Here is a 27,719-nt window from a genome sequence, read left to right as displayed (position 1 = left end):
CTATAGTAAAATTATTCAAATAATTGAACAAATACCCCTAAAAAGATGACTGATAATTTACCAACCTCTTCATTTAATTAATTAAAAAAAATTGATTCTCAACTTCGAATTAGACTTGTATTCAAATCAAATCTCTTAGATTAACTTGAAAATAAAATTACCGCCCACCAAAATGTAACAAAAATAACGGTAAACGGCCTTTGGTTTGTGATTTGACGGCCTCCTCCCAAAAAAAAAAATAATCTTGAAACCACTTTCACTCTCCCAACGAACTCCAATCAATGACTCATCGTCTTCTTCCTCTTCTCCACTCACCAATCCCCTCGAAAAAGCCCTTCTCTCACTCTTCCTTCACAGCAAACCCTAACCCTAACCCGCTCGATCGCTTCTTCTCAACCTCTCCACCGCCGATCAGCCTACCACTGAACCTGTCCCGATTCCGATTACCGTTCCGATCACGATCCCTCTCTCCGCGCCTACTATCTCAGCCACCTCCGAGCCTCGCCTCGCGAGCGAACCAGATCCTGATCCTCCTCTGCTTCGCCGCCGTGCTCCTCGCGCTCCGGCTCGCCTCCGCCGTGCTCCTGCCGGACTTCTCCTCGCGGTGGCGCCACCTTGTCGCCTCCGCCGCCGAAGCCGAGGCCGCCGCCGGAGATTACCCGGCGCATCTGTGGAGCGCCGTGGTGGCGTACGAGGATAGACGATTCTTCTCGCATTTCGGCGTCGATCCTCTCGGAATCGCCCGGGCCGTTGTCTCTCTCTCCGCGCGCGGCGGCGGGAGTACCATCACTCAGCAGGTTAGATTATCCACGCAATGTGTTTGATGATTTTACTTGATCCTCCGTATATGTTTAATTTATAGTGCTGTGATAGAGAAGTTACACTTTAATTGTTTAATTTTTTTTATTATTATTATTGTGCTTAAAGGATGTATACACTAATTAATTGGGTATTTATTCACTTTCGTCTCTGAAAAAGAAAAAAATGAAAGCAAAAAAAACTGTGCTTGATTTGTTTGACGGATTCTCGTGTCTTCACTTGAAATTTGAGAAAAAATACATGCGGATATTGAAATTTGATTACCCAAAAAACAGTATTTGTTGTTTAATTATACTTTTGGCGTCATATATTTAATTATAAATTTTGTCTGCGTGTGTATGTGGGTGTGTGTATGTGAATGAAGTGGAGTGGGTTCATGATTTTACTCGGCTGAGAGAGTAATACACGCTTCCTCTTTTTTGCAATATGAATGGTTGTCTTTTTCTTTCTAGCCGATTTCTTACTTTTGAATTTGTGATCAAGTTGTAATAATGGGTCTATTTTATTAGACCCTGGAAAATAATTGAATCATAAAATAAGGAAAGAGAGAGCGATAGAGGGTCTTATTCGTGGAACTGGACAAAGAGAGAGGTCTTGAATAAAGTAACAACTCGTAAGGTTATGCTGTCACAGAGATTTTTATATATTTTCTATTCAAACTCCCCTTTATTCTAATATGAGAAATGGAAATAAAATATGTATTTGAGAGTTGAAAACTTTGGGATTCATTAATGGTTTTAAAGGTTTTGAAGACATCTAGAGGGTAAAGTCTTTAAAAGTAGGGAAAACGGTTGTAACCTTAAAGACTTTCTCAGGTATGACCGGCCTTCACAAAATTTTATATTTTTTTTTACTTCTATAGCGATGTTAGCACGAAAACTTGATTATAGCCCATGTCAGCGACTGTACATCACGTTGGTTAGAGAGAGAGAGAAAGGTCAACGCCAAAATAAACTATGCAGTGACAGAAGGCAAACGGAATAAACCAAAGTCGGCAAATTCTATTCCCTGCCAAAACCAACTCTTGTCAAGATTGTTTCTTTCTCTCCATAACCATTCCATTGCATTTCTACATGGGATCCTTATTGTTGATTCCTATCATCTTCTTTAGCTTCACTCTTGTATCTGCCTTCACTTCCATTGAATTCATCTATCCAAATTTCACAGCCTCTCACCTTCAGTTTGTCGATAATTTTGGAGCTTTCTTGTCCTCTCGGAACAAGACGTTTAAAGCCTCCATCTGGAATCCAGACTCGCAACAGCTCAGCTTCTACTTATGTGTGATCCACTCCAAGTCAAACACCATCATCTGGTCGGCAAATCGAGACGATGCAATTTCCAAATCTGGTAAAATGACTCTCACAGCCCAGGGAATTAGAATTGCCGATGAAGAAGGAAATCCTAGGTGGTCAACCCCGCGGTTAAGGTCTCCGGTTTCTGCGTTGCGGCTGATGGAGACGGGCAATCTTGTGCTGCTTGATCAATCCAATAGTAGTCTTTGGGAGAGTTTCAATTATCCCACGGATACGTTAGTGATTGGACAACGCTTGCGTGCGGGAGAATTTCTTTATAGCCAAGCGTGGAGTACCAATTTATCAACTGGTGATTATGGGCTTGCAATTACTCAGTCTGATGCACTATTGCAATGGCATGATCAAACATATTGGAAGTTGTCTATGTCCACCACGGCTTATACGAATTCAAATTTTGCAATTGAGTATATGGCAGTGAACCGGACAGGTCTTTTTCTGTTTGGCCGAAACGGATCGGCAGTTGTGATTCAGGTGTCTTTACCTCCATCTGACTTCCGAATCGCCACTCTGGAGTCTTCTGGCCTGTTTATTGTCAGTAGCTTGTCCGGTTCTGCGATGAAGCAAGAATTTGTTGCTCCAACCAGTCTTTGTCAAATTCCTTATGTCTGTGGAAAAATTGGGTTGTGTTCTTCAGTTGCTTCATCTGCTTCCCAATCGTGCTCGTGTCCATCAGGATTCCACGGGAAGTCCGGAGGCTGTACCCCCAATGACATTTCTCATTCTTTGCCGAATGGTTGTAACGCAACTGATCAAGGTACGGAATCGAATTCATCATCGGAAATTTCGTATATGAGGCTTGGGTATGGTGTGGACTATTTCTCCATTCCTTTCTCCCAGCCTATTTTTAGTGTTAACTTGTCAAACTGTCAAGACTTCTGCTCAAGAAATTGTTCCTGCCTGGGAATCTTCCATGAAAATTCATCCAATTCGTGCTACATGCTTGAGAATGAGTTGGGGTCCATTATTGCTAGCAGCAGCACAGGGAGTGGTGACATGATGGGTTTTATTAAAGCTCTTGTAGTACCCAGCCAATCAAATGGCAGCAGCAACAACGATGATGTTAATGACGATCTTCCCGTTGCCGCTCTTGTGCTTCTACCAGTAATTGGCTTCGTTCTTTTGGTAGCTCTGTGCTTCCTTTTGTGGAGAAGATTTAGACTCTCAGGGAGCGAGGAGATAAAGTTGGGGCATACCAGATCGTATTCCTCCGGTGATCTGGATGCCTTTTACATCCCTGGCTTACCTAAAAGGTTCGACATCGAAGAGCTTGAGGAGGCTACAGACAACTTCAACATCCAGATTGGCGCAGGTGGCTTTGGTTCTGTATACAAGGGCACACTGCACGATAAAACCGTTGTAGCGGTAAAGAAGATAACCAATCCGGGTGTTCAAGGGAAGAAAGAGTTCTGCGCTGAGATTGCAATCATTGGCAATGTTCATCATGCAAATTTGGTCAAACTGAAAGGGTTTTGCGCTCAAGGAAGGCAGCGTTTATTGGTTTTTGAGTATATGAACCGTGGATCACTGGACCGAACCCTTTTTGGCAGCGGACCAGTCCTGGAATGGCAAGAGAGAATTGACATAGCCCTTGGAACCGCGCGCGGGCTAGCATACTTGCACAGTGGGTGTGAGCAGAAGATCATTCATTGCGACATCAAGCCGGAGAACATTCTCTTGCATGATCAATTTCAGGCAAAAATATCTGATTTCGGCCTCTCAAAGCTTCTAACTCCCGAGCAATCTAGTCTCTTCACAACGATGAGAGGCACACGTGGCTATCTTGCCCCGGAATGGCTGACTAATGCTGCAATCTCGGAGAAAACTGACGTCTACAGTTTCGGGATGGTGCTTCTGGAACTCGTAAGCGGAAGAAAAAATTGCTCTCCGCGTTCGCAGAGCCATAGCTTGAACGACAGCAACAGTGGCGGTGCCGTCTCATCTTCTTCCTCGGCTTTGGGACTAATTTATTTTCCTCTGTTTGCGCTGGAGATGCATGAGCAAGGGAAGTACTTGGAGCTTGTTGACCAACGACTTGAGGGACGAGTGTCAAGTGTAGAAGCGGAGAAGTTAGTGCGCGTAGCTTTGTGCTGTGTGCACGAAGAGCCAGTGCTGAGACCTAATATGGTTTCTGTTGTTACCATGTTGGAAGGAGGTATGCCTTTAGGTCAGCCAAGACTGGAAGCTTTGCAATTCTTGCGCTTTTATGGGCGTCGGTTCACTGAGGCTTCTATGATCGACGAGGGAGCAGAGAGAAACGGTTCTGAGTCGCGTCCACATCCAAAGTCTTCATCCCAAAGCGTGACTAGTGAAACACAAAATTTCTATTCTTATATCTCATCGCAGCAGATCTCAGGACCTAGATGATGTTTAGTGGTCACGCTGTTTTTGTAAAGTATTGTGAATGGCCATTAAGTTATTTGATTTTTAAGTTTTCAAATTGTTTCCTCTTTGTATCCATTTTTTTATATAACCATCTGAGTGTAATTTTAGGTCCTACTGTGAGCTTTCAAGGTGCATATGTTGGATTTACTTTAATTTGAGTCATGTAAAGAGTTCTATTAAGGTGATACCCTACCAATAAGAGCTAGTTTTTTTATTATATTATTTTATTTTTTTTGCCCCTATGCTAATTTTTTGCTGACTTTTTTTATTTCATATCGGCCCTGGAAGGCTTACATGCTTTTTATTATTTGTTATGGATGTTCGGTATATGTATAACGTGGATAAATTTATTTCTCGAAATGGGATGCTTTCTTGATTTTGATCTAGTTGATTTAAATGTTTGCTACACAACTTAAATATAATGTTTGTTGAGATTTTGTCTTTTCCTTATTTTTATTTATTATTATCGATTTGTCTTGGCAGCTTGTTAAAAATGCTTTCCTTAGAAACGAAAGAACACTTCCAAGAAAACTGGTCGAGATGGTTTTGTCAATCGCATTGGAGAGAAAAATGTCGAAACAGAGAATATTAAGCTGCTATGTGAGCAAGGTCATATAAGTAAACTCTGTATCCCTCCCTGAAGATTTTCATTTTCCTGTTTCTGTTTAAACTTGCTGATGTTAACTATTTTTACGAGTGACTATACTGACCACTCATACTTTTACACAAAATCCCATCCCAATTATATTTCCCTAATGTCCCATCGTGTTTGGTATCTTGAGACCCCCAAAATGAAAATAAGAATTTTTGGCAGTTGCCCAGAAAACTTTCACCACTTACAAGCTTGGAGGCAAAGTTTATTTGTGTAACAGATATTAGTGTGTATGACAGATATATTGGGGTCATGGAATGTATGGCATTGAATCAGCATCAAAGTTCTATTTTGGAAAGAATCCTTCTCTTCTAACTTTGGGCGAGTGTGCACTGCTTGCCGGAATTATTCCTGCTCCGGAAATCCGGTCACCGTTTAGGAATCCTGGCCGGTATTTCAGTTTTGTTTTCTTTTTAACATGCCTTTTGTTTTACGATGTCCTGATTAACATCGCAATGGCATGAAATTGCTTGCTCTTGAAATGAGGGGAGAAAATGGAAAATAAAATAAATATAATTAATATAAGATAGGATCAAAAGATGATTATATAGTAGAAAATATAACAGTCAGCTAATACCAAAAGATATTTCAACAAAAGTCATGTTGTGTAACAGAGGGAGAACATACCAAGCCAGAGTTTTGAAGAGGATGGTTGATTTTGGCTTTCTTGATATCGGAACAGCGCTTTCGGTTCTGAAGCAACCTCTTTCATATGTTGACGGCTCAGTTTCTGTTGACGGTCTTTCTCAAGCGTCGTCTGTCTTCAAAGAGGTATAAAAAAATATTTCGTTTTTCTTGTCATACATGGCTAGAGTAGTTCGTGGTTGATCATTTTTTTTAAAGTCCTTTCTTGTGTTTGTTTTAGTTTCTGCCTTAAAATGAACTAGTGCAAAGCGGTGACATATTTCTCGTTCATTTATTTTCGCTGAAGGTGAACTGCGATGATGACTCGTAAACATTCTTAAGTCGCACTCCTAAGGCATGTTATTTTGGTGCCTCGTGGTCAAGGAGACCTAAACCAGGCTTATTTTTCTCATTGTTTCAGTAACTCACTGATTGGCAATAAGTAGCAAACATCTCTTTGGTACATTATGTAAATTATCATAGTTTGGTGTTGATTATGTAATAGTGATGATTAGCAACCATGTAGACTCTGATATCTCATAAATTACTAGACCATTTTCTTCATAATCTGTATAACAAAAAGATGTTATACCATGATTAACTTTATGATTTATTGAGAGGCTTGATTTGGACTCTCGCTTCCATTCTACTCTGTAAACCACTGATGTGGAATGGCCGAAAAATAATTGTAACAAATGAAGTTAGCTAGAGATCATGCTTCGGTTCCAAGCAACTTTAAACGAAAGAGCGTGACATTATAGATGCGTTGGATGGTTATTTATATCATACAAAGCAAAAGACCCAATTGGGAAAAGAAATATTCGGCTACTTAAAATCTCATATGCGTTTTTGGGTGGCAGGAGGTTCGAGAGTCGAGAAGACGAATTCAAGAAAACGGTTCGAGATTGGATGGTGTATGGGATTGGGAGACAGAGAGCAAAGAATGGGAAACATATGAACAGTTCGAAAGATGGGCCAGCGAGCGGAAAAATGTAATGGCTAAACAGTTATTGAGTCATAAAATCATTAAATATAAATAAATTAAGTGATCAAGCTTAGCCAGGCTGAAAAGCTGGTATTGAGTATTTGGTGAGAAATCATGTGGTATTTTTGCATTCTGGTTTCAGTACGTGTAGTTTTGGATCTCTTGATAGTTTGGAGCCATTTTTGGATATAGATGGTAGTTGGTAGAGTAATTGTTTGGATGAAGATGAACTAGAGATCTTTTTTGCTTGGAAGATGAACTAGAGATCAGTTGAGAAGAAGAGGAAGGGAAAAAAAGACCTCATTGATTGGTCAAAGGAAAATACAAGCGGAGCAAAGTCAACGTGCTCAGCATAAGATTTCTAGACCATTTCTTTTAGTTTGACCGATATCAGTGTGTTGCAAATTAGTGAATATTGGCAGGGTTTGTTTTTTGAGTTGCCCACACGTATTCATAGGTAAGACTGTTATATGTAATTACTAATAATAAGTAAATGATAATTTTTTTTATCTTTACTCTTTTAATTTATTCTTTTAATTTATTAGTGGGAAAATAACACATTTATACCATATGTTTTAGTGAAATGTCGAGTTTAACCCTCGGTTTTCAAAAATGTCGAGTTCATACCCTCTGTTTTACTAAAATGACGAAATTATACAATCTGTTTAACTAAAATGACAAAATTATAACCTGAAATAAACAACAGTATCACGAATATTCTTTTTATTGACTTTTCATTGACGTTGACTATAATATTTATATATAAACACCAATTATCTTTATTCATTCGCGTCATATATGTAATTTATTTAAAAACTAAAAAATAAACAACAATCTTTTAATCGTGAAGAACACAGAAAGAGGCAAATGAGTAAACATCGATAGTTGATAGTCATCCAAATCGCATATTCGAACAGAGAATCCAGGATTTAGAGTTACAATTCAAACACGGAATAAAGTCATTTCTTAAGAGGTATGAGTTTTATTATTTAATTTCAATTTAAGGCTATTTTTATTTCAAAATTGAGAATTTGAAAGTTAGGGTACTGATTTAGATTTAATTTGGTTTTTCTTATATAAGAGTTAATATCAATGAAATGGAGATTTATGACGTTGTTATTCATTTCAGGGTATAATTTCGTCATTTTAGTTAAACAGAGGGTATAAACTCGACATTTTTGAAAACCGAGGGTTAAACTCGACATTTCACTAAAACACAGGGTATAAATGTGTTATTTTCCATTTATTAGTGGATTATCCGTCCATAAATGATATATCTATCAAATATATTTTTGCCATGCTGCTTATTACGGTGAATGTTTATTTATAATTATATTAACTCTAACTCGAACATTAGTATCATATTTATTTTTATGCAAATAGTATTATAAACTCGAGTATTGACAATAAAATTATTCATTGTTTTTGTCAGTTTAATCAATTGAATATGATTAGTTATAAGTTTTGATGTTGGTGTTTGACATGCATTTAGGAGTCAGATAAGGACTTGATTACAATTAAAGAAAAATATAATTGTAAAGAGCCAAATTGAAATAACGTTCGCTCTTTTATTTATGAAAGACAGTAACAAAGTTTGAGCTCGAAAATTATGATTATGTGGAAGAAAAAATAAGATGTGCGTTGCTGTAATGAACATCGATATTTGTATTCGCTCGAAAATTATGACTATAAGGGAGGAAAAATAAAATGCGTATGTTTGTAATGGATTTTAATAGAGAAATTTCATTTTGTAGACATTAAAATTATCAAAATATCAAGATTAGACCCATTAATTTAATAATATATGAAATTGGACTTTTAGATACTTTTTGGATAAAATACCCATGAAATTAAAAAAAACCCCTATTCCTCTCTCATTTCAAACCTATTCATCTCTCTCTCTCTCTCTCTCTCTCTCTCTCTCTCATTATCACAAGTCTTGTCACCTTCGAATTGGTTGCGCTAGGATTACAACTTTCGATGGTCGACCTCACCGTTGAGCTCGTGGGGTTCGGGGCAATGCCCCGTTTTTTTAATATGAATTTGGGTCTGTGTTCAGTTTTGATTTTGGGGGTTTCGCATCGTTTTTGGGAAGGTTCCAAAGTTTGAGTTTCTAAAAAAACTTGGAAAAATCTGATGAATCTCATCGGATTTCTCCGATGACCTTCAATCCAAAATCTCTGTAAAAATCTGATGAACTCCGCCAAAATCCAATGCTTTATATATATATATATATATATATATATATATATATATATATATATATGTGTGTGTGTGTGTGTGTGTGTGAGTGTGGACTTTCAGGGGCATTTTTGTCCAGAAAGTGTCCAAAAGTCCAATTTCGGATATTATTAAACTAATGAGTCTAGTTTTGATATTTTGATAATTTTTAGGTCTACAAAATGAAATTTCTCTTATGAATGCTCCTATTTGTATTCGCAAAAGCGCATTGGATTGAAGGTTTTAGAAAAAAAAAACGAAATATTTGAAATTATATTATATATATAAAGTAGAAGATGATCTTTAGACACAAATCACTCACTCTTCAATAAACAATGATTTTTTTGTTTTGAGATTGGACCCTAAAACACAAGTACTACTCATTCGTATTGAATTTTTTTTAATCAGTAAGATAAAAATGTGTCCAAAAAATTTTTAATTCATTTTTTTAAATCTAAATATTTTTTAACATGTTTTCAGATATTTTTTCTTACAGACTAAAATATATTAATTATTCCGCTGTAACACGCTGGTATACTGCTTGGTAAAAGATAAAAAATAGGCATTTGAATATATTTTAATCTAAAATTTATAAATAAAAGTATTGAGAACTAATTAAGAAAGTTCCACGTGTCCTCTTTGTTGAGCTGGAAAAGCAATAGCCAATCACAAGGAGGGGAACACGTAATCTGCTCCGCAGATAAGTATATTTATTGAGGTATATAGGAGCGGTAAAATGGGAGAGAAGACACCAGAACGAAGACTTTGGAGAACAAAAGAAGAAGAGAGAACTTACACAGAATGCCTTACGTTGAAGGAGGTTCGTTCTTTGTCTCTCATCAAATTTTCACCACTAATTACGTGTAGATCGAAATGACCGTGTCGCTGAATTACAGTGGATTGATTCTAAATTTGATGCTTGGTATTATATTTTTGATGAGTTAGTCTCTCGGATTGCTCTCAATTTCTCATTTGGATCGGTATTTTTGGAAATCAGTGTGTTTATTTTTTTTCTTTCTCGTCAGCGTGTTGTTTTAGATTGAGGGTTTCTGTTGAAGATTCGTCTTGATTGAGCTCCAACTTGTTTTTGCCTATGTTCTCGGCGATTATAACGACATCGATCCTAATGTTCCATTGTAGTTTATCAAAATTTGTTGTTTTATTGTCGTTATTATTATTTTTTTTCTTGGGTTTTTTGCCTTGTTAGGAATTGTTAAAATAGTTAGTGGGTCATGTCAATTTCATGTGTCTTGTGCTCTTTGAAGAGTGGTTCGATGAGAACTTGATAATGTGTTGCTGAACTGTGAAACATGAAGTTTGGTTGTCTGCTTTGTCTTCAATGCTTTAATTGAATGTCATTCTTTAAAGTATAGCATATTTTAAGAGTAAGCTTAGCTATCAAGCATTTTTTTTTTCTCTATATATATTCCTGAACTAGATGCCTCTAAATCTTACTTGGAACCCCGATATTGTTCAAGAATTAAGTGTCCCGAGATGTTTCTCCTATCATTCGCTTTTAGTACCGGCTCATTCCAAGTCTTGATTAAGCTAGAAATGTGACTTCCTTTATTTTCATCGATTGGGATCATTTGTCCATTGGGACAGTCTCTAGGCCTAATGACCTGAGCCCTAGAAAGAAGAACTGTTGCACCATACCATTCAAGTCATTCGGACCCAAGAGCCCAATCCCGAACACCTGTGCTCGGATTGGCCTCAGTCCCAAGCCAGAGTGTGCCAAGTGCCCAAGTTCGGGTCAGCCCAACCTCTGAGCTCAGGCGAGGCCATATGTCCATGCTTGGTCGTATCCAAGCAGACCGTACCAGCGCGAGCTCAAGAGCAAACTCTGTCTCTGTTTCCTCACTCCTGATTCCTACTCTCTCTCTCTCTCTCTCTCTCTCCTGATTCCATTCTTGAGCTGAGCTTTTCAATTGACTTCACTACCAATCCATTAGCTGTTTCATACCTCAACTGCTTCGCTTAACTTAAAAATCCAGTCTTTTTAGTCATATTTGGGTAGTTACTGCACATTCTTGCATCATTGCTAAGTTGCATTGGCTGAAAAATTGAGTGTTGTATGTGTAGGCGTTGTGAGATCTAAGCGATCGATATGGCGACTCAGGACAATCACCGACTTTTTCTGGTCCATTGTTAACTTCATCGGCGTGTTTTTTGGAACCATGTTGTCGGTAAATATCGTGCTTCTCTCCATTCCTTTGTATTTACATATGCTCTTGTTCACTTCATCTTCAGAATCTGCAATAACTTCTTTCTTTCTTTTTTCTTTTTGGTAGATGGAAAAATCAGATGCCTATAGAAAAGGGAAAGGGTCAGGTTCTGCAAAGAAGTGGGATGGTGGCGGGCCAGGAGGCCCAGGAGGAGGTGGGCCCGGCGGTCCACGTGGACCCCGCGGTGGGCTCGACAATGTTCGTGGTTTGGACAGTCTACGAACCGACCATAGTAAGAACTGTTTTGATTCTGAAGTACTTAAATTCTTTTGTGTGTCTCTCTCTTGTCATATTTTCTTACCACAATGGTTTTTGTGTTGGATTCCGCAGGTTCTTTACCTGCCTGTGGCTCATGCTGTGGTTAAATGGGGGCTTTGTTGGACCAGAAATGTACATGTGAAATCTTCATTTATTAGCGTGATCAAGACTTTTGAACCTATCGTTTGTATAAGTCGAACGTGTTAACATTTTATGGAAGGAGCTTGAGAAGCTCTTCTATCGAACTAGCGTCGTTTGTCTGTGTAGATGTGTACGGTTTCATAAACCTACTTAATCTGGAGCTTACATTTCATACGTGACTTTGGTCTCATCTTCTTCTGTTTGTTTTTCCTTTCCAATGGAGGAGGTACTTGAGTTTGACAAAGAAGAGCTAACATAATTTAGAAGAGAAAAAACTTAACGGGTGTTTTTAGTCTCGCAGTTGAACTACATAACTATATATTTAGCGACGGAGCAAGTGCATGTGTGTGACTTTTAAAGTAAATTACTAGAAGGAATGAATGAAACACGGCAAGAAGATAGAGATAGAGAATTTAAATTTATTCGATTATAATATTTATAAGAGCCATATGGTTACAAGTTACAACATTTGCTGGTAAAGAATAAAAATCTCACATTGACCAATCCTTTTCCCAACAATTATCATAAATGAACTCCTATGTAATCTTGACATGTTTACAGTCTACTCTCCCTTAAGTAGGGAATTAAACATTGTCCGTTTGCCGAAAGTAATTTTAATTGTTTCTTTTTCAATTGATAAACACCCAAGACGGAGACTTGAGTAATTTTAATTGTTTCTTTTTCAATTGATAAACAACCAAGACGGAGACTTAAGGTGGGGAGTCATTCTTGGACGGAGAGGTTGCAGACAATTGACAAACAACCACGACGAATTGCAGTTGTCAAACACCCAGGACGATACCCTTTTTTTTTTTTTTTTTCGTTATGATGCCCTAAAAGTATATTAATAGGACTGACTAGAACATGGCAAGAAGCCAGAAACATAGATTTCAATCTTATCCATGGTAAATGGTATAATAAGCTCTATATGATTATAATATTTATTTAACTGTGCTTACAATTAGCATGAATTAACACGTAGCCTAACCCGTGTAAATAAATCGGTTGGAAAGCGATATCAAAGGATTTTTGTGATGTGGATTTTCAGGTTTTCACATTCACTATGATGAGAGGCCATTGGTTTCTAATTGTAACCTTTGGTCCAAACAGGCACAGAGAAAAAGAGGGTTCCCAAGCCAAATGACAGGCAAATAGTGAGGGAAGCGTAAGCGTATGCTCTATAAGGGCGCGCGCTCTCTCTCATTGCAGTGAACTCCGCTATGAACGTCGACACCGTGCTCAAACACCCCAAAAACCCGAGCTGTGTTCCGGTTGTAATAGTGTCACAATTCCTGGTATTTACCTGAGACAAAACAGATTACGACATCTGTCAGCTTTTCTTTCTCGAGTACGAAGTTGCTTTTCCAAGCACCGACCCCATAGAAATCAACGACTGTCATTTCATTGAGAGATCCGTACCGCTTTTCTAGTGGTAGCAAGCGCTGCCATGATGCAAGATGCAGAAACGTTAGCGATTAGAGTACCGAAAGGAATCCACTTGAGATGGCCCGTCCTTCCCAATCCGCGGCCATTGAGCCGAGCCAAGAACCACCTTATCCACACGCCCACAGGCCCAACTATGCAGCCCAGCCATAACTGAGCCTCTTCGCCACCGTCACTGAACACCTGTCTCAACAACAAGCCGCTCAGATTCCACAGCAGAGCAAGCATCACCGCAAAGATCGCAAAGACTGCCACGTGGCGCACGCGACTGTCTACTCTCCATTCGCTGCAAGGCCTGAAAACGCCGCACAATCGCTTCGCCGTCTTCGTTTCGAGAAGCTTCCTGAAGCCCTTTGCTGTCTCCACTCCGAAAATTATTGAGTAGGCAGCAAGAAAAAGACCTGAAACATATTTAGGATTCGGAATGAAAATATATGAGCAAAAAAAATAAGAGCGTTTTTCGTTTAGCCCGATCGATCTATTACCTATGAGGAAACCGAGGATGGACGAGGCCCATTGGCCTTCGACGCTAAGCTCGAGCATTTTCTGGTTCCAGCCACTAAAAGTGGTAAGGCTTCCCAGGAAGCCAGTTGTCAAACCAATGGCTAGAAAGTCGGACACGCGAGATATATCTCCTTTGAAAACAATTCCAAACCAACCCATCAAGAAAGAGCCTACCTGAAAAGAGTACAATTGTACATGAGGATCTATATAACAAGTGAGATATATGCAAGGTGAAGAAAAGCAACATTAATGAGAGCTGAACTCAGAGAGAGACCATATTAGAAGGAAGATCAAGGTAAAGACTACTCGTGTTGCTTGTTACTCCAGCCATTCCTGGGCCGAGCAATTTCTGCAGCGAATACCTTGTTAACACCTGCAAAAGTATCAAATAACATATGCCGTTCAGAACATAGTCGGAACTATTATATATCGCAAGTAAATGCTTTTACATTATTAAACCGAATGGACAGCCAGCATATAATGGACATTGTATTTTAGATGAAGAAATTAGAAAGCGAGCATCTTCGAACTAAGATTGTAGCATAACTCTAGAAAAAAAAAAATTAATAATAACTTTCAGCATAACTTAATGTAGGTAACAGCTATAACAATAACAATAACTGATGGGATCAAGTACCAGTCACAAACCATTACCGAGCTAAGTACTTTATAGTATCATTACGCCGTGACACAATCAATTACCAAGGCATGTACAAAACACGTAGCTACGAAACGAAACGAAACAAAGGAGACAATAAATAAAGGATGTCCGAAGTTTGTGTTACCCCCAAAATGCCGAAAACAGCCAATTGGGTGAGACACGAAGCGTACTCCAACAGCTTTGGGACCTCATTCCCTTTTTCATGAGGAGGAGAGAGAGTCTGCGAGTCCTCTGAGACCGGAGCCACGGAAGCGCCGTTCTCCATGGCGTGGTCGAGGGAAAAACACGGCAAGCCCTTGTTGCTATGGATAGCCCTGTCTCCGATATCTCCCGCCTCTGAAACTGACTCGGTTTCCGTGTCGATATCATCATCGCCGGACCGCCTTCTCATCGAAGATCCGGCACTGCTGGCCCGACCGAACGACGACCCACCCTTCGGTCTCTCGTGTGATGGTGATGAAGACTACACAAGTTGTCCAACAAAGTATCATTTAATATATATATATATATATATATATATATATATATATATATGTATATATAAAGGGAAAAAAAACTATGTGATGCTCATTTAGATGCAAGAAGTTTCAATGGCAAAGCTAACACCAATTACCGATAGAGTTGTAGGAATATTACCGATTTTTTTTTTAAGCTAAGCGAAGCAATTGAGGTATGAAACAGCTAATGGGTTGGTAGTGAAGTCGATTGAAAAGCTCAGCTCAAGAATGGAATCAGGAGAGAGAGAGAGAGAGAGAGAGAGAGAGAGAGAGAGAGAGAGGAAACAGAGACAGAGTTTGCTCTTGAGCTCGCCCTGGTACGGTCTGCTTAGATACGACCAAGCATGGACATATGGCCTCGCCTGAGCTCAGAGGTTGGGCTGACCCGAGCTTGGGCACTTGGCACACTCTGGCTTGGGACTGAGGCCAATCCGAGCACAGGTGTTCGGGATTGGGCTCTTGGGTCCGAATGACTTGAATGGTATGGTCCACAGTTCTTATTTCTAGGGCTCAGGTCATTAGGCCTAGAGACTGTCCCAATGGACAAATGATCCCAATCGATGAAAATAAAGGAAGACACATTTCTAGCTTAATCAAGACTTGGAATGAGCCGGTACTAAAAAGCAAATGATAGGAGAAACATCTCGGGACACTTAATTCTTGAACAATATCGGGGTTCCAAGTAAGATTTAGAGGCATCTAGTTCAGGAATATATATAGAGAAAAAAAAAAAAAAAAAAAACACATGCTTGATAGCTAAGCTTACTCTTAAAATATGCTATACTTTAAAGAATGACATTCAATCAAAGCATTGTAGACAAAGCAAACAACCAACCATCATATTCCACAGTTCAGCAACACAATATCAAGTTCTCATCGAACCACTCTTCAAAGAGCACAAGACACATGAAATTGACATGACCCACTAACTATTTTAACAATTCCTAACAAAGCAAAAAACCCAAGAGAAAAAATAATAATAACGGCAAAAATACCATAAATTTTGATAAACTGTAATGGAACATTAGGAGCGATGTCGTTATAATCGCCGAGAACATAGGCAAAAACAAGTTGGAGCTCAATCAAGGCGAATCTTCAACAGAAACCCTCAATCTAAAACAACAAGCTGACGAGAAAGAAAAAAAAACACTGATTTCCAAAAATACCGATCCGAATGAGAAATTGAGAGCAATCCGAGAGACTAACTCATCAAAAATATAATACCAAGCATCAAATTTAGAATCAATCCATTGTAATTCAGAAAATGGATAGAACTTGGTTAACAGTCGAGAGAGAGAGAGAGAGAGAGAGAGAGAGAGAGCAGTAATTACCATTTCTTAGAATAGTTATGAGGATATTCTTGAAGCAATGGCGAGCTTTGAAACGAAAATTTAAGAAAGGAATCACCGCATACGAATAACGATGTTAAAATTACAAATTGGAAATGTCAGAATGCAGAAAGAGATAACAAAATCAGAAGAGGAAGAAGAAGAAAGGATTAAAGGAAAGATGGCATGAATCTTCTGCAACTGTTTTTATGTTGAAAGGCGGGTAAATTGCAGTGCAGTCCCTATTTTATTAGTTATTTTAATCTCCAATAGTGGTATGGTATAGTGTGTCTAACTCCCAACTATTGTGAGTTGTTAGTTGTTACTTGTTACCAAGCGGTTTGGTAAATACCTGCTTTATAGTTCATACTTTAAGTTGATGTATGGATTAATTATATCCCCTGAACTATATTCACAAATTAACCTCTTTCTCAACTTCAGTTTACCACAAAATTAACTCTAAATTCTTATTTTATTGTAACGTTGCTCCTTCCATCAATTTTTTCTAATTACCGTCTAATTTTTGAACACGTACATAACAATATTTATAGGATAAATTAGTAATCTTGTCAGAATAAATAGATAAAACAAATTTAATTTAAAACAAATGAAATGAAAAAAAGAGACAAAAATACAAATGAAAATGTGAAAACAAAAAACAAATTAATCTCTCATCTTCTTCTTCTTCCCTGAAATCCTCTTTGCTTTTTATTTTTTATTTTTCTGCATCCTAGATCAAACTCTCCGCCGCCACATATTTGACGGCAACCACGAGCCTCTTCTTTGCACTCTGGAGTCGTTGAGGAAAGCCCGAAACTTGGAGATGTCTGACTCGTCGCACTATGGGATTGTCGCTGTCGGAAATCGGGTGGTTATCAAAATTCCGGCGATTCCAGCTCCGGAAACGAGTGATTCCATGAATGTCTCGTATTTTCCTTGGTCTCTCTTCACAGTCTCCTTCTGGATTTCACAAAGTCTCCGGAAATGATTTTCATCAACGATAGCTGAGCGCTCATGTAAGAGAATAGTAAGATCCACCTGACATGTGGACCCTGCCTATTCTCTCACATCAGCAGTCAACGGACTACTAATAAATATCAGTCCTCATATTTTTATTATGTTATGTAACAAAGAATAATAATATGAGTCGACCGAAAGTTTTAATTTGATTTTTATGACATCAACATACAATCATAATTTATGTTGTTTTAATAATAAAAAATTATGGGAGAGTGAGCATACTAGCCCAATCAACCCACCAATATTAGGAGAATAGCCCAAGTTTGAATAAATTAAGTGAATAGCCCAATTAATATTTCACTACCTAAATTACCCTCATATATAAGAGCAAAACTCAATTTTCCCAAAACCTAAACCTAAACTCGTTCCCATCTTCGTCCATTTCACGCCACCGATCCACTTCACGCCGCCGATCGCCGCCGATCCATTTCACGCCGCCGCGTCGTCGCCAATCGTCGTCCATCCTCGTTGTTGATCCCTAACGTCGCCGGCGAGATCCGCCATAGACGCCGTCAAGATCCGCCATAGATGGCGTCGATTCCGCCGAGCTCCGACGGCGGCGATGCTCGAAGAATCGACGGCTCAGATTGACTCGAAAATCGGCAGGGGGAGAAGAATCAGCGGCAGAGAGGAAATCGGCGGCGATGGAGGGGATTGAGGAGAGACACTTTGTAAATTCGCGAATCGGTTAATTTAATTAACCTACTGGAGTGAGTTACGTTAATTAATTAACTTATTCGTGAAGGATTTAAAATTCACAAAAAATTTACAAAAATCATAACTTAAGTCAATTGATATTCAAAGCATTCAATTAATTAACCTAATTCTGAATTCAATCATTTAGTAAATTAACTTTACTCATAAAAAAATCAGAACCTAAACTAATATTCAACCAATAAGTAAATTAATTAACCTAACTCACTCCAATAGGTTAATTAAATTAACCAATTCGCGAATTTACCAAGGGTGTTATGGTCTGAGCCGAAAATATGGGCTATTTGCTTAATAAAATGAAACTTGGACTATTCCCCTAATAAGAATGACAAACTTGGCTAGTTACAACAAATTTCACAAAAATTATTAACTATTTAATTTTTTTTTGTTATATTGTTATTTAGTAATCAATTATTGACTGTTAAAATTTTATTCTTATTTATAGTATGATATATTATTGATTAGGAACCGTACAATCTTGCTTTCATACCGTACATGGCTCCACCAATATTTAATTGATATATATATATTGTCGTGAAAGCTAACCATACATGGCTCCAATATTTAATTGATATATTCTCTGTTATTTTTTGTGCAACCTTACTAAAAAAAAGTTAAAACAGAATTATTGATTGAATGAACTCTGAAATTGTCCACTATTCAATTATTAAATACATAGTTTAACTCTTAACTAACTCTATATTATATAGTTCGATAAGTCAACTCGCTAGCTACTCTATGAAAGCCTCAACACCACGAAATCCATGACCTATACTTTGGTCCCGCCTCACCCTCAATCTCCAACCTTCTATTCATTGATGATAGTCTTGACTTCAATTTTAAAATGGCACATACACTACTACAAATATTAGATTACAAAACGGAGATTTCACAACGGAATACAGTACCGTTGTGGAAGCTATATGTTTCCACAACGATACAACTGTCCCGTTGTGGAATCTCTATGCTTCCACAACGGTACAACTGTCCCGTTGTGGAATCTCCATGCTTCCACAATGGTACAACTGTCCCGTTGTGAAATCCACACAATTTTTATGATTACACAACGGTACATTGTCCCGTTGTTGAATCTCGCCGCGACGACGCATGATTTTCGCTGCGGCAAGATCTTTCCACAACGGTACAGTTGTACCGTTGTAGGAGTTGAATAAAAAAAATTGGCGAGCAAAGTACTTCGCCGCGGGAGACACTTTCACGACGGGACAGTTCCCGTTGTGTAAGCTTTGGTACTTTTAATTAAAAATAATGTTTTGATGAAACGTTATTTTTTTCATTTTTGGATTCCTTTCGTTCTCTCTCTATTCTCTTCTTCGTTGTTCTTCATCTCCGTCTTCTCAGTCATCTCACTCCAGTCTCTCCCCTGTAAAACCCAAAACCATATTTCCTTCACCGACACCATGGCCTGCGCTACAAATCTCCACAATTTATATTTTTTTTTGTTTTAACCCTATAAATCCAAAATCCCTTCTCACCTCCGAACCCTAAAAACCAAAAATCTATTATCACATTTGTCCTCACCGATTGGGCTTTGACGATAGGACATGGAGGTATTAGAAGCCATGGTCGGAGTCAAAGAAGGAAGAAGAGGGCGAAGAGTTTCTAGGGCTTGAAGTTGTTTTTTCTTCGTCTCAATCCAAGAGAACTGTGATTCTTGCAATTGGCGTAGAAGAGGTGTCGGTGTATTGACAATGAGCGTGGACGTCAAAGCCCTAGATCGACGTGCTGGCGCGTTCACTATGGCGATGAAGCTGATTTGATCTGACAGCCAATCTTCCCTCTGTCAAAACCGAATCTCTTCTCCAGTACGCCATCTACGACTCCGAATCTGGCACCCTCTTGAACAGCCATGTAGGTTCTGACCATGAGATTTATTTATTCCATTTTCGTTTTGTGTAAAAATTGTTGTTGACTTTGTCTTAGTTCCTTAATCTCTTTTTTTTTTTTGGGTCATGTTCATTGAGGCTTGTCAAAATCTGGATATGTTGCTTGAACAAGTGCTTATGGTGTTCTTGCGTACTAGGTGTTCGACAAAAGTCCCAACTCAAATAATGCATAAAACATTTATAGTTTTTGTCCTTGATTGATGATTTTTTTCCATCACAGCTAATGGAATTCTCTAGGTACTTAAAGTGGCATATACGAAAAGTGTTGAGATTAGATAAAATAATGCAAAGATGTTTAGTTTTCTTTTAAAGATAAAGTGGTGATCCTGGTGTTTGTAAAAGCACACTCTTTTAACAGGTAGGTATGTTTGTGTGTTTATTGGATTCATGTTTTTTTTTTCGTTTATTGGATATGTTGATTTGATAGTGCTTTTATTCCACTTTGATATTGTTTCAAGTTTGCTAGCAGATTCATGTTTGTTCTTTATTGCCTATATTTTTACATCAAAGAGTTGTCATTTTTTTATTCTTGCCTTGAATTCCATACTTCTTGGTCTGGTTTGATCACTGGGTCAGTAATATCATGGATGTGATGTGTTTGCAATTTGAAATATAAGGATGGGAAAAAAATTAGAGAATTGAGGGTTAAAGAGAGTTGGGAAACTGTGATATTGAGTTTAGAGTCTGAACTTGGCCGTGTTTTTATTTTGATGTTGCCTTTGTTCAGCGATTATAACACCGAAATTTATGCATCTTTCTTCTCAAGATCAGCTAGTATTAGAATTGGTATGTGCGAATATTGGTTCAGCGATGTGTTTGATAAACTTTGACTAAATGAGAAATTTATTATTGTGTTTTGGATCGATGTTGATATTTTCAGTAATTCCTTAGCGTGGATTTTGTTTAACGTTGCTAAATTAGTAAAATTTTCTGAAAAGGGATCATGTTGGAAAGAAAAAGATGAGAGTCTAGAGCTGGAGCTTCAGCAATGTTACAAAGCTGAATCGCAATTGTCCGAGCAACTCGTCGGGGAAGTAGCCGAGTCCAGAACTTCAAAGGCTTTGATCGTGGAGAAAGATGCGAGTTTTCCGATCTGCAAGAGAAGTTCAATAGAATAAGGCCTTTGGAAGGAAGACCTAGAGGACTTCATCTCTATTCTCACTTGGCTCTGCTTTAGCTTTTGCGTTGCAGCGATGAGTGTTCTCATCTAAAGGAAGACCTAGAGGAAAAGACCAAGGCTTTGGAACTGGTTGACTGTTAAGGCTAAAAATTTCGAAGCGGAAAATAAGATGTTAATTTATCGGTGGATGCTTGAAAAAATGAAAGACGCTGAACAACTCAAGGAGGTAAAATTCAATGATGTTGCACTCTTAAACTGGGAATTTAATGACTGGGTAATGATGGAATTAATTTCAACTCAAATATCAAGTTCATTAAGTTACTTCATGAGATGAATTTCAGCTACTTGCTAGGATAGAGTTACTTGCAAATACTAATTTTATGTTCTGTTGTGTAACTTTGGAATTGAATCTATCTTTAAATTGTTAAAGAGAGTGAAATTATGTGGTAGTGATTATAGTGAATAAGTTTGATCTGAAAGAAGCACGAGTTACGATATGGTCTTGATCACAACTTTGTTATTTACTTTCTTTGTGGACTGGAATTTGTAATTTTTGTTAATCCTTGAATAGTTTGTTCATGTACTTGCTTTTTAAGTCTTTATAACCTGTTATACCTCTCATGTTCTCTTTAGTAGTACCAGCTCTTGAAGTTGTTGTACTGTTCAACTTGTTTATAATTATATATATATATATATATATATATATATATATATATATATATATATATATATGATGCTTCATGTATAATTGCAATGGCATCTGAGATGAGCTCTGCGCATCCAACAACAGGAACGACGCACTGGGCCTGCATCACACTAGTGTGCAATTTCCTTTTCTGAAATGAAATGATTTGAAATGTACCATAACTTTTGTCATGTGATTCTTCTTTCTTTTTATTCATTAATTTTTTTTTATAATGAATTGAATAGGGCTAGAGGATTACAAGAGATTGACGCCACGCAAACACGAGAAGTGAGAAAGAGACTTCTAATTTCTTTTGCTTTTGTGTTTTGAATATAAGTCACTGTTTTGCATCTAATTTAATTTAGTCTTCTAGAATATATTGTGGTTATGAGTGGCACACTTTTGTGGTTTATTCTTTTAATTGCTATTTTTTATTTTTGGAAAAAATGGCATTAATAAAAATCATATTAAAAAGAAGAAAAAAGAATAAAAGATGTCGCTCCAAAACAGAGCGACTTCTAATCCTCGCCGCAGCAATGTATAATTCTCGCCGCGGCGAGACATTCCACAACGGTACAACTGTACCGTTGTGGAATGTCTCGCCGCGGCGAGAATTATACGTCGCCGCGGCGAAAGTTCAAAAATTTAGCCAATCTTCCACAACGGGACTGTCCCGTTGTTGTAACGTGGAGGTTTCCACAACGGTACGCGTACCGTTGTGGAAACATTACACAACGGAGGATTCCACAATGGTACAGAACCGTTGTGGAAGCTTTCAACAACAGTTCTGTACCGTTGTGGAATCTCCAGTTTGTAGTAGTGATATAACGATTTTCTCGCTCTGCGAGACACCTTAAATACTTACTAGACTATATCTAGCCAAAAAATCTACAAATCCAAACTGTGTTCTATGAAATCGATTACCGTTGATCACGAAATCTCTTCGTTGGTCGCACCAAAAAATCTACATAAAGGCTCATATTTGGAACAAAATTAGGGGGGCTATAAATTGTCTATTTTCTCACAACCCGTTAAAGAAATTCTCATCAAATTAATTGTTCTAGTCATTCCAAGTTATGCCATGAGTCATTTTCGCCTCTCAAAAGCAATTATTACTAGAATATACTTCCTTTTTAGCCCAATTTTGTTGGGGTTCTACCAAAGAAAAAAAAGGATCCATTGGTTTACTTGGCATTATCTTTGTAAAAGGAAGGTTAAGGGTGGACTTGAATTTGGTGATCTTGAAGCCTTCAACCAAGCCTTTTTAGTCAAACAAATTTCGCGATCTTGACATTAAATTTATTCATGATTGTTGAGACCGATTTCGGCATCAGCACACATCACTTTAAATTTCAATATATCAAAAGTTTTTGCGAAGTTGTATTGATTCTCTGTCGATTGAAATTTCATCATCAGAGTCATTACGTATTGTTAATGCTTGAAAATGGATCAACACGAAAATAGGTCCGCGGCTCGGTCTAGGGCCGGACCCTATGACCACGCGGTGGTCGAACGGGGAAGTTGTCTCCGCACTTGTCGCCTCCGTCGTACCGGAAAAGGATCTCCGACGACTCGTCACTTAAGAAAAGAGAGAAGGGTGAGCTAAAGGACGGCGGATGAGTTTCCTCCGGCGGACACTTTGACGCTCAACATTAGTCTAAGTGTCGTGCTTCAAAATTCTAGAGAGAGAATCTCTGATGAGAGAGAAGCAGATGTTTTGTAAGTGTCAACAAAACTTACCTCCAAGTGTTGGAGATGAGGGTATTTATAGTGTTGTCTTGAGAGTAGGGGTAGATTCGTCATCTACTAGGGGCCATTCTCTATTGTTTGAGGTCGGGATCCGGGTTACTCGCATTGAGCAAGTCGCCTTAGGCTGCTGAGCAAGTCACTAGGCAAGTCGCTGAGCAGGTCGCTAGGCAAGTCGCTAGGCAAGCCGCTGAGCAGGTCGCTAGGCCAATCGCTAGGCAAGTCGCTGAGCAGGTCGCTAGGCAAGCCGCTGAGCAAGTCGCTAGGCCAATTGCTAGGCACGTCGCTGAGTAGGTCGCTAGGCAAGCCGTTGATCAAGTCGCTAGGCAAGTTGCTGGGCAAGCCGCTGAGCAGGTCGCTAGGCACGTCGCTGAGCAGGTCGATAGGCAAGCCGCTGAGCAAGTCGCTAGGCAAGTTGCTGAGCAGGTCGCTAGGAAAGTTGCTGAGCGGGTCGTTAGGCAAGCTGCCGAGCAAGTCGCTAGGCAAGTTCCCCTTTTTGGACATCGGAGTGAGTTGTCTTTTTTCGGCGAGCGGCTTCCACTTGTTTGCGCCTCTGAGCTTCCCGCCTTGTTTATTGAGTCGGACTCGATGTGCTTCTTTGTTTTTAGTTTGGCTTTCATATGATTTTCGAGTGGGAGAGAATCCCTCATAACATTAACCCCCCAGTTTCTCGAGGAACTTTGTTGTTCGAGAAACTCGGCGTGTTCCTCGACCGTCTTTGTTCTCCGGCTCGGGTGCGCCGCTGGTAGCTGCTCTCTTTTCGCTCATTTTCTTAATATATATATATATATATATATATATATATATATATATATATATATATATATATACATATACATATTTTTTTATACATACATACATACATATTTTTTATGTGAAGCTTTTGGAAAAAGGATCTTTTCTGCTTTTTGGAGGAAGTTCATCATTTTTCAAGGTGGGTTTTTTTTTATCTATTTTTTACTTTCTCGTTCCCTTTTTTTGACATCTTTCAAATGCTTCTTCTTCTCCATTGTTGGATTTCACCAAACCCCATGATGATGGTGGGACCCACACCCTCGATATTGGTGATTTTGTGGGATTTGAGGACTTGGATACAAGCTTTTCACCTCCATGTAAAGAGTTTTTTTAGTTTGATGGAGAAGATGATTTTCAAAATATTATTGAGGTTGCTCAAAAAGGCTTTGACAGTGACCATGTTGAGAAAAACATTTGCCCAAATATTTTGAGGATTGAAAATAATAAAGCACATATTTGCGCTTTGAGAAGTCAGGATCACGGGATTGCTCAAATTGATCACTCAAGTGATAAAGAAAAGTCATGTTCTCTTGATATTTTGAATGCCAAAAAGTGATAAAGAAAAGTCATGTTCTCTTGATACAGGACAAAGTATTGTGATTTTCACAAGGATCATGGTCACGTCATGTCAGAATGTATCCAACTGAAAAAAAAGATTGAGGACCTCATCCAGGGAGGTCAACTTAAAGAGTTCGTCCTACAAATGGTGGCTGCCAAGGGAGCCTCATCCAGCCGGCGACCCCAGACCGCCGAATAGCGACAGCTTGAAGGCACGAGAGTCACCACCAATCGCAACAATGATCGGGGAAAGGAAGCAGTCACCCCACTCAACATCGTGTCGACCATATGGGCAGGCCAGCAACAAGCGACTCCGTCAAAGGACGCAAGCTATACGCACGAGCGCTGGAATGGGACAGAATGTTGCACCAGGTCAACTTGGCAGGCCATTTCGCCCCGCCGCCAACTGTGCCCTGCCCAGTCATACACTTCACGGACGGGGAGGCGAGGAAAATAGCCCACCCCCACAACGGCGCGATCGTTGTCAAAGCCCAAATAGCCAACAACATAGTGAAGAGAGTCCTCATCGACAATGGGAGTTCGACAGACATAATATACAAGGTGGCTCTCGACCGTATGAATCTGGAGAAAATTTCCCCCGTCCACGTAAAAACACATCTGTTCAGTTTCACAGGTGAACGCGTATTCACCGAAGGATCCATCGAATTGCCAACGACGTTCGGGATAGAGGAGGGGGCGCAGGTCACACGAATGGTCAACTATATGATAGTCGACCAACCCTCGGCGTACAACGTCATCATCGGGAGACCGGCACTCAACCAGCTCCGCACCGTCACTTCCACGTTCCACTTACTCGTAAAGTTCCCTACTCCCGACGGGGTAGGCATAATGCGGGGAACTCAGACTGACTTCAGGGCATGTTATGTCTAGGGCACCCGCAAGGACACGATCGACATGACGGTCGGAACCATTTACCAGATTGAGAACGACTACCCATGCGAGGTCAGGGACACGCAAATGTTCAGCGAACTTGACCAACGAGAGGAGCCGCGTAGGAAGGCAATGGAGGCCTCTTCGGACATGACCCCGGTAGTGCTAGACGAGCAGAAACCCGAGCAGACGGTCATGATTGGCGCCAACCTGCCCGTGATGATAAAAACTCAGCTCGCTTCTTTCCTAATGGAACACAAGGACGTCTTCACATGGACCCATGCAGACGTGCCCGACATCGACCCTGAGACCATCGCCGACGAGCACAACGGCGTCAGGGTCACGTGGCAGCTCGTCTGCACCGAGCCCAAGAAAAACTCCGGCCACTCCGGCGACAAAAGGCATTTCGAGATCACGGCGGACAAGAGGTTCAAGGCATTTCGAGAGAAGAAGAGGTTTTGTAAGTATCAGCAAAACTTACCTCCAAGTGTTAGAGATGAGGGTATTTATAGTGTTGTCTTGAGAGTGAGGGTAGATTCGTCATCTGCTAGGGGTCCTTCTCTATTGTTTGAGGTCGGGATCCGGGTTGCTCGCATTGAGCAAGTCGCCTTAGGCTGTAGAGCAAATCGCTGAGCAAGTTGCTAGGCAAGTCACTAGGCAAGCCACTAAGCAGGTCGCTAGGCACGTCGCTGGGCAAGTCGCTAGACAAGCCGTTGAGCAAGCCGCTAGGCAAGTTACTGAGCAGGTCGCTAGGCAAGCTACTGAGCGGGTCGTTAGGCAAGCTGCTGAACAAGTCACTAGACAAGTTCCCCTTTTTGGACATCGGAGTGAGTTGTCTTTTTTCGGCGAGCCGCTTCCACTTGTTCGCGCCTCTAAGTTTCCCGCCTTGTTTCTTAAATCGGACTCGATGTGCTTCTTTGTTTTTAGTTGGGCTTTCATATGATTTTCGAGTGGGAGAGAATCCCTCATAACACGTATCAAGTTGTGAGTAAATTGTTTCCTCTTTCAATTTTTTTCTTGCGAACTAGATATGAGAGAGGTCTTTTCAATTTTATACTTTTGTTTATTTTAATATTCTTAATTATGATATTAAAACGAACAAAAGAAGGAAGATGGCCATTTACCTTTATTTTTTAATATCGTAATAAGAAAAATAGACGATAAGATGACTTGTGCGAATATGAAAATGACTAAAAATTCAGATAAACAAACTAAATAATTATAGGGCAAGTTATGAGTGCAATAATTCAAGAAACATTAGTATAATTTATCTTAAAAATTAATCAAAGTGGATACATTCGTCTCCAAAGAAAAAATAATCCATTTTATACTTGGTGCTTGTTGTGTGGGATTTCTCCCCATCCAAAAAACATCAAGGCCCAACTCAACCAAGGGTGCATGGCGACCCCGGCCCAAAGAATAGAGCCCGGAATTAAGACTCGTCGAGCTCGGCCTCAGCTCGACCTCGACCTCGTCAGTTCGACCTCGTCAGCTCGGTCTCAGCTCGGCCTCGCCAGTTCGCCTAGGCCGAGCTCGCCAGTTCGCCTAGGCTGAGCTCGCCAATTCGCCTAAGCCGAGCTCGCCTGGCCAGTTCGCCAGGGCCGAGCTCGCCAGTTCGCCCAGGTCGAGCTCGCCAGTTCGCCTAGGCCGAGCTCGCCTTGCCAGTTCGCCAGGTCGAGCTCGCCAGTTCGCCTAGGCCGAGCTCGCCAGTTCGCCTAGGCCGAGCTCGCCAGTTCGCCTAAGCCGAGCTCGCCAATTCGCCTAAGCCGAGCTCGCCTTGCCAGTTCGCCAGGTCGAGCTCGTCAGTTCGCCTAGGCCGAGCTTGCCAGTTCGCCAGGTCGAGCTCGTCAGTTCGCCTAGGCCGAGCTCGCCAGTTCGCCAGGTCGAGCTCGCCAGTTCGCCTAGGCCGAGCTCGCCAGTTCGCCTAAGCCGAGCTCGCCTTGCCAGTTCGCCTAGGCCGAGCTCGCCAGTTCGCCTAGGCCGAGCTCGCCACTTCGCCTTGCCAGTTCGTCTAAACCGAGCTCGCCTTGCCAGTTCGCCTAGGCCGAGCTCGCCAGTTCGCCTAGGCCGAGCTCGCCAGTTCGCCTAAGCCGAGCTCGCCTTGCCAGTTCGCCTAGGCCGAGCTCGCCAGTTCGCCTAGGCCGAGCTCGCCGATTCGCCTTGCCAGTTCGCCTAAACCGAGCTCGCCTTGCCAGTTCGCCTAGGCCGAGCTCGCCAGTTCGCCTAGGCCGAGC

The 27,719-nt window shown here is 40.1% G+C and overlaps 6 protein-coding genes across 10 annotated transcripts in view; 4 read left to right on the top strand and 2 right to left on the bottom strand.

Moving 5' to 3' along the window:
• The first annotated feature begins 162 nt into the window (after positions 1 to 162).
• On the top strand, positions 163 to 6,941 carry LOC149391082 (uncharacterized). Of its 4 annotated transcripts, XM_089618572.1 has the most exons (6): positions 163 to 797; positions 4,998 to 5,123; positions 5,406 to 5,557; positions 5,781 to 5,937; positions 6,098 to 6,145; positions 6,651 to 6,776. In XM_089618572.1, the coding sequence occupies exons 1-5, from the start codon at positions 282 to 284 to the stop codon at positions 6,119 to 6,121; spliced, it is 975 nt and encodes a 324-aa protein (XP_089474698.1). In that variant the 5' UTR covers positions 163 to 281; the 3' UTR covers positions 6,122 to 6,145; positions 6,651 to 6,776. The 4 variants fall into 4 exon arrangements, with proteins under 4 accessions (XP_089474698.1, XP_089474699.1, XP_089474697.1 ...); XM_089618573.1 differs by lacking the exon at positions 6,651 to 6,776 and having other exon boundaries at positions 6,032 to 6,125; XM_089618571.1 differs by lacking the exon at positions 6,651 to 6,776 and having other exon boundaries at positions 164 to 797; positions 6,098 to 6,434.
• Positions 1,340 to 4,731, top strand: LOC149391083 (G-type lectin S-receptor-like serine/threonine-protein kinase At5g35370). The gene has a single exon (XM_089620355.1). The coding sequence runs from the start codon at positions 1,893 to 1,895 to the stop codon at positions 4,494 to 4,496; it is 2,604 nt and encodes an 867-aa protein (XP_089476481.1). The 5' UTR covers positions 1,340 to 1,892; the 3' UTR covers positions 4,497 to 4,731.
• Positions 6,942 to 9,720: 2,779 nt separating the features above from the next.
• On the top strand, positions 9,721 to 11,793 carry LOC149391081 (uncharacterized). Its single transcript, XM_089620331.1, has 4 exons — positions 9,721 to 9,815; positions 11,078 to 11,181; positions 11,287 to 11,452; positions 11,551 to 11,793. Exons 1-4 carry the CDS (start codon positions 9,797 to 9,799, stop codon positions 11,583 to 11,585), a joined length of 324 nt encoding a protein of 107 aa, XP_089476457.1. The 5' UTR covers positions 9,721 to 9,796; the 3' UTR covers positions 11,586 to 11,793.
• Positions 11,794 to 12,127: 334 nt separating this feature from the next.
• Positions 12,128 to 16,208, bottom strand: LOC149391080 (camphor resistance CrcB family protein). Of its 2 annotated transcripts, XM_089618706.1 has the most exons (6): positions 16,056 to 16,207; positions 14,352 to 14,690; positions 13,841 to 13,939; positions 13,548 to 13,740; positions 13,039 to 13,463; positions 12,128 to 12,922 (listed from the first exon to the last, which is right to left on the bottom strand). In XM_089618706.1, the coding sequence occupies exons 1-6, from the start codon at positions 16,056 to 16,058 to the stop codon at positions 12,704 to 12,706; spliced, it is 1,278 nt and encodes a 425-aa protein (XP_089474832.1). In that variant the 5' UTR covers positions 16,059 to 16,207; the 3' UTR covers positions 12,128 to 12,703. The 2 variants fall into 2 exon arrangements, with proteins under 2 accessions (XP_089474832.1, XP_089474831.1); XM_089618705.1 differs by having other exon boundaries at positions 13,039 to 13,740; positions 16,056 to 16,208.
• An 8,674-nt stretch (positions 16,209 to 24,882) lies between these two features.
• Positions 24,883 to 25,485, top strand: LOC149391079 (uncharacterized). The gene has a single exon (XM_089619927.1). The coding sequence runs from the start codon at positions 24,883 to 24,885 to the stop codon at positions 25,483 to 25,485; it is 603 nt and encodes a 200-aa protein (XP_089476053.1).
• Positions 25,486 to 26,683: 1,198 nt separating this feature from the next.
• The window catches only part of LOC149391078 (uncharacterized), a 3,988-nt gene continuing 2,952 nt past the window's right edge, over positions 26,684 to 27,719 (bottom strand). The window contains exon 6 of the mRNA XM_089619926.1: positions 26,684 to 26,696. Within this exon, the coding sequence (XP_089476052.1) occupies positions 26,684 to 26,696 (13 nt within the window). The remainder of the gene's footprint in view (positions 26,697 to 27,719) is intronic.

This window comes from Urtica dioica, chromosome 7, assembly GCF_054948205.1.
Source record: "Urtica dioica subsp. dioica isolate 48M chromosome 7, U.dioica_male_clone48M_v1_H2, whole genome shotgun sequence".
Taxonomy (NCBI): domain Eukaryota; kingdom Viridiplantae; phylum Streptophyta; class Magnoliopsida; order Rosales; family Urticaceae; genus Urtica; species Urtica dioica.
The sequence above is the reverse complement of the archived record's forward strand: the minus strand, read 5'-3'. Positions and strand labels throughout refer to the sequence as shown.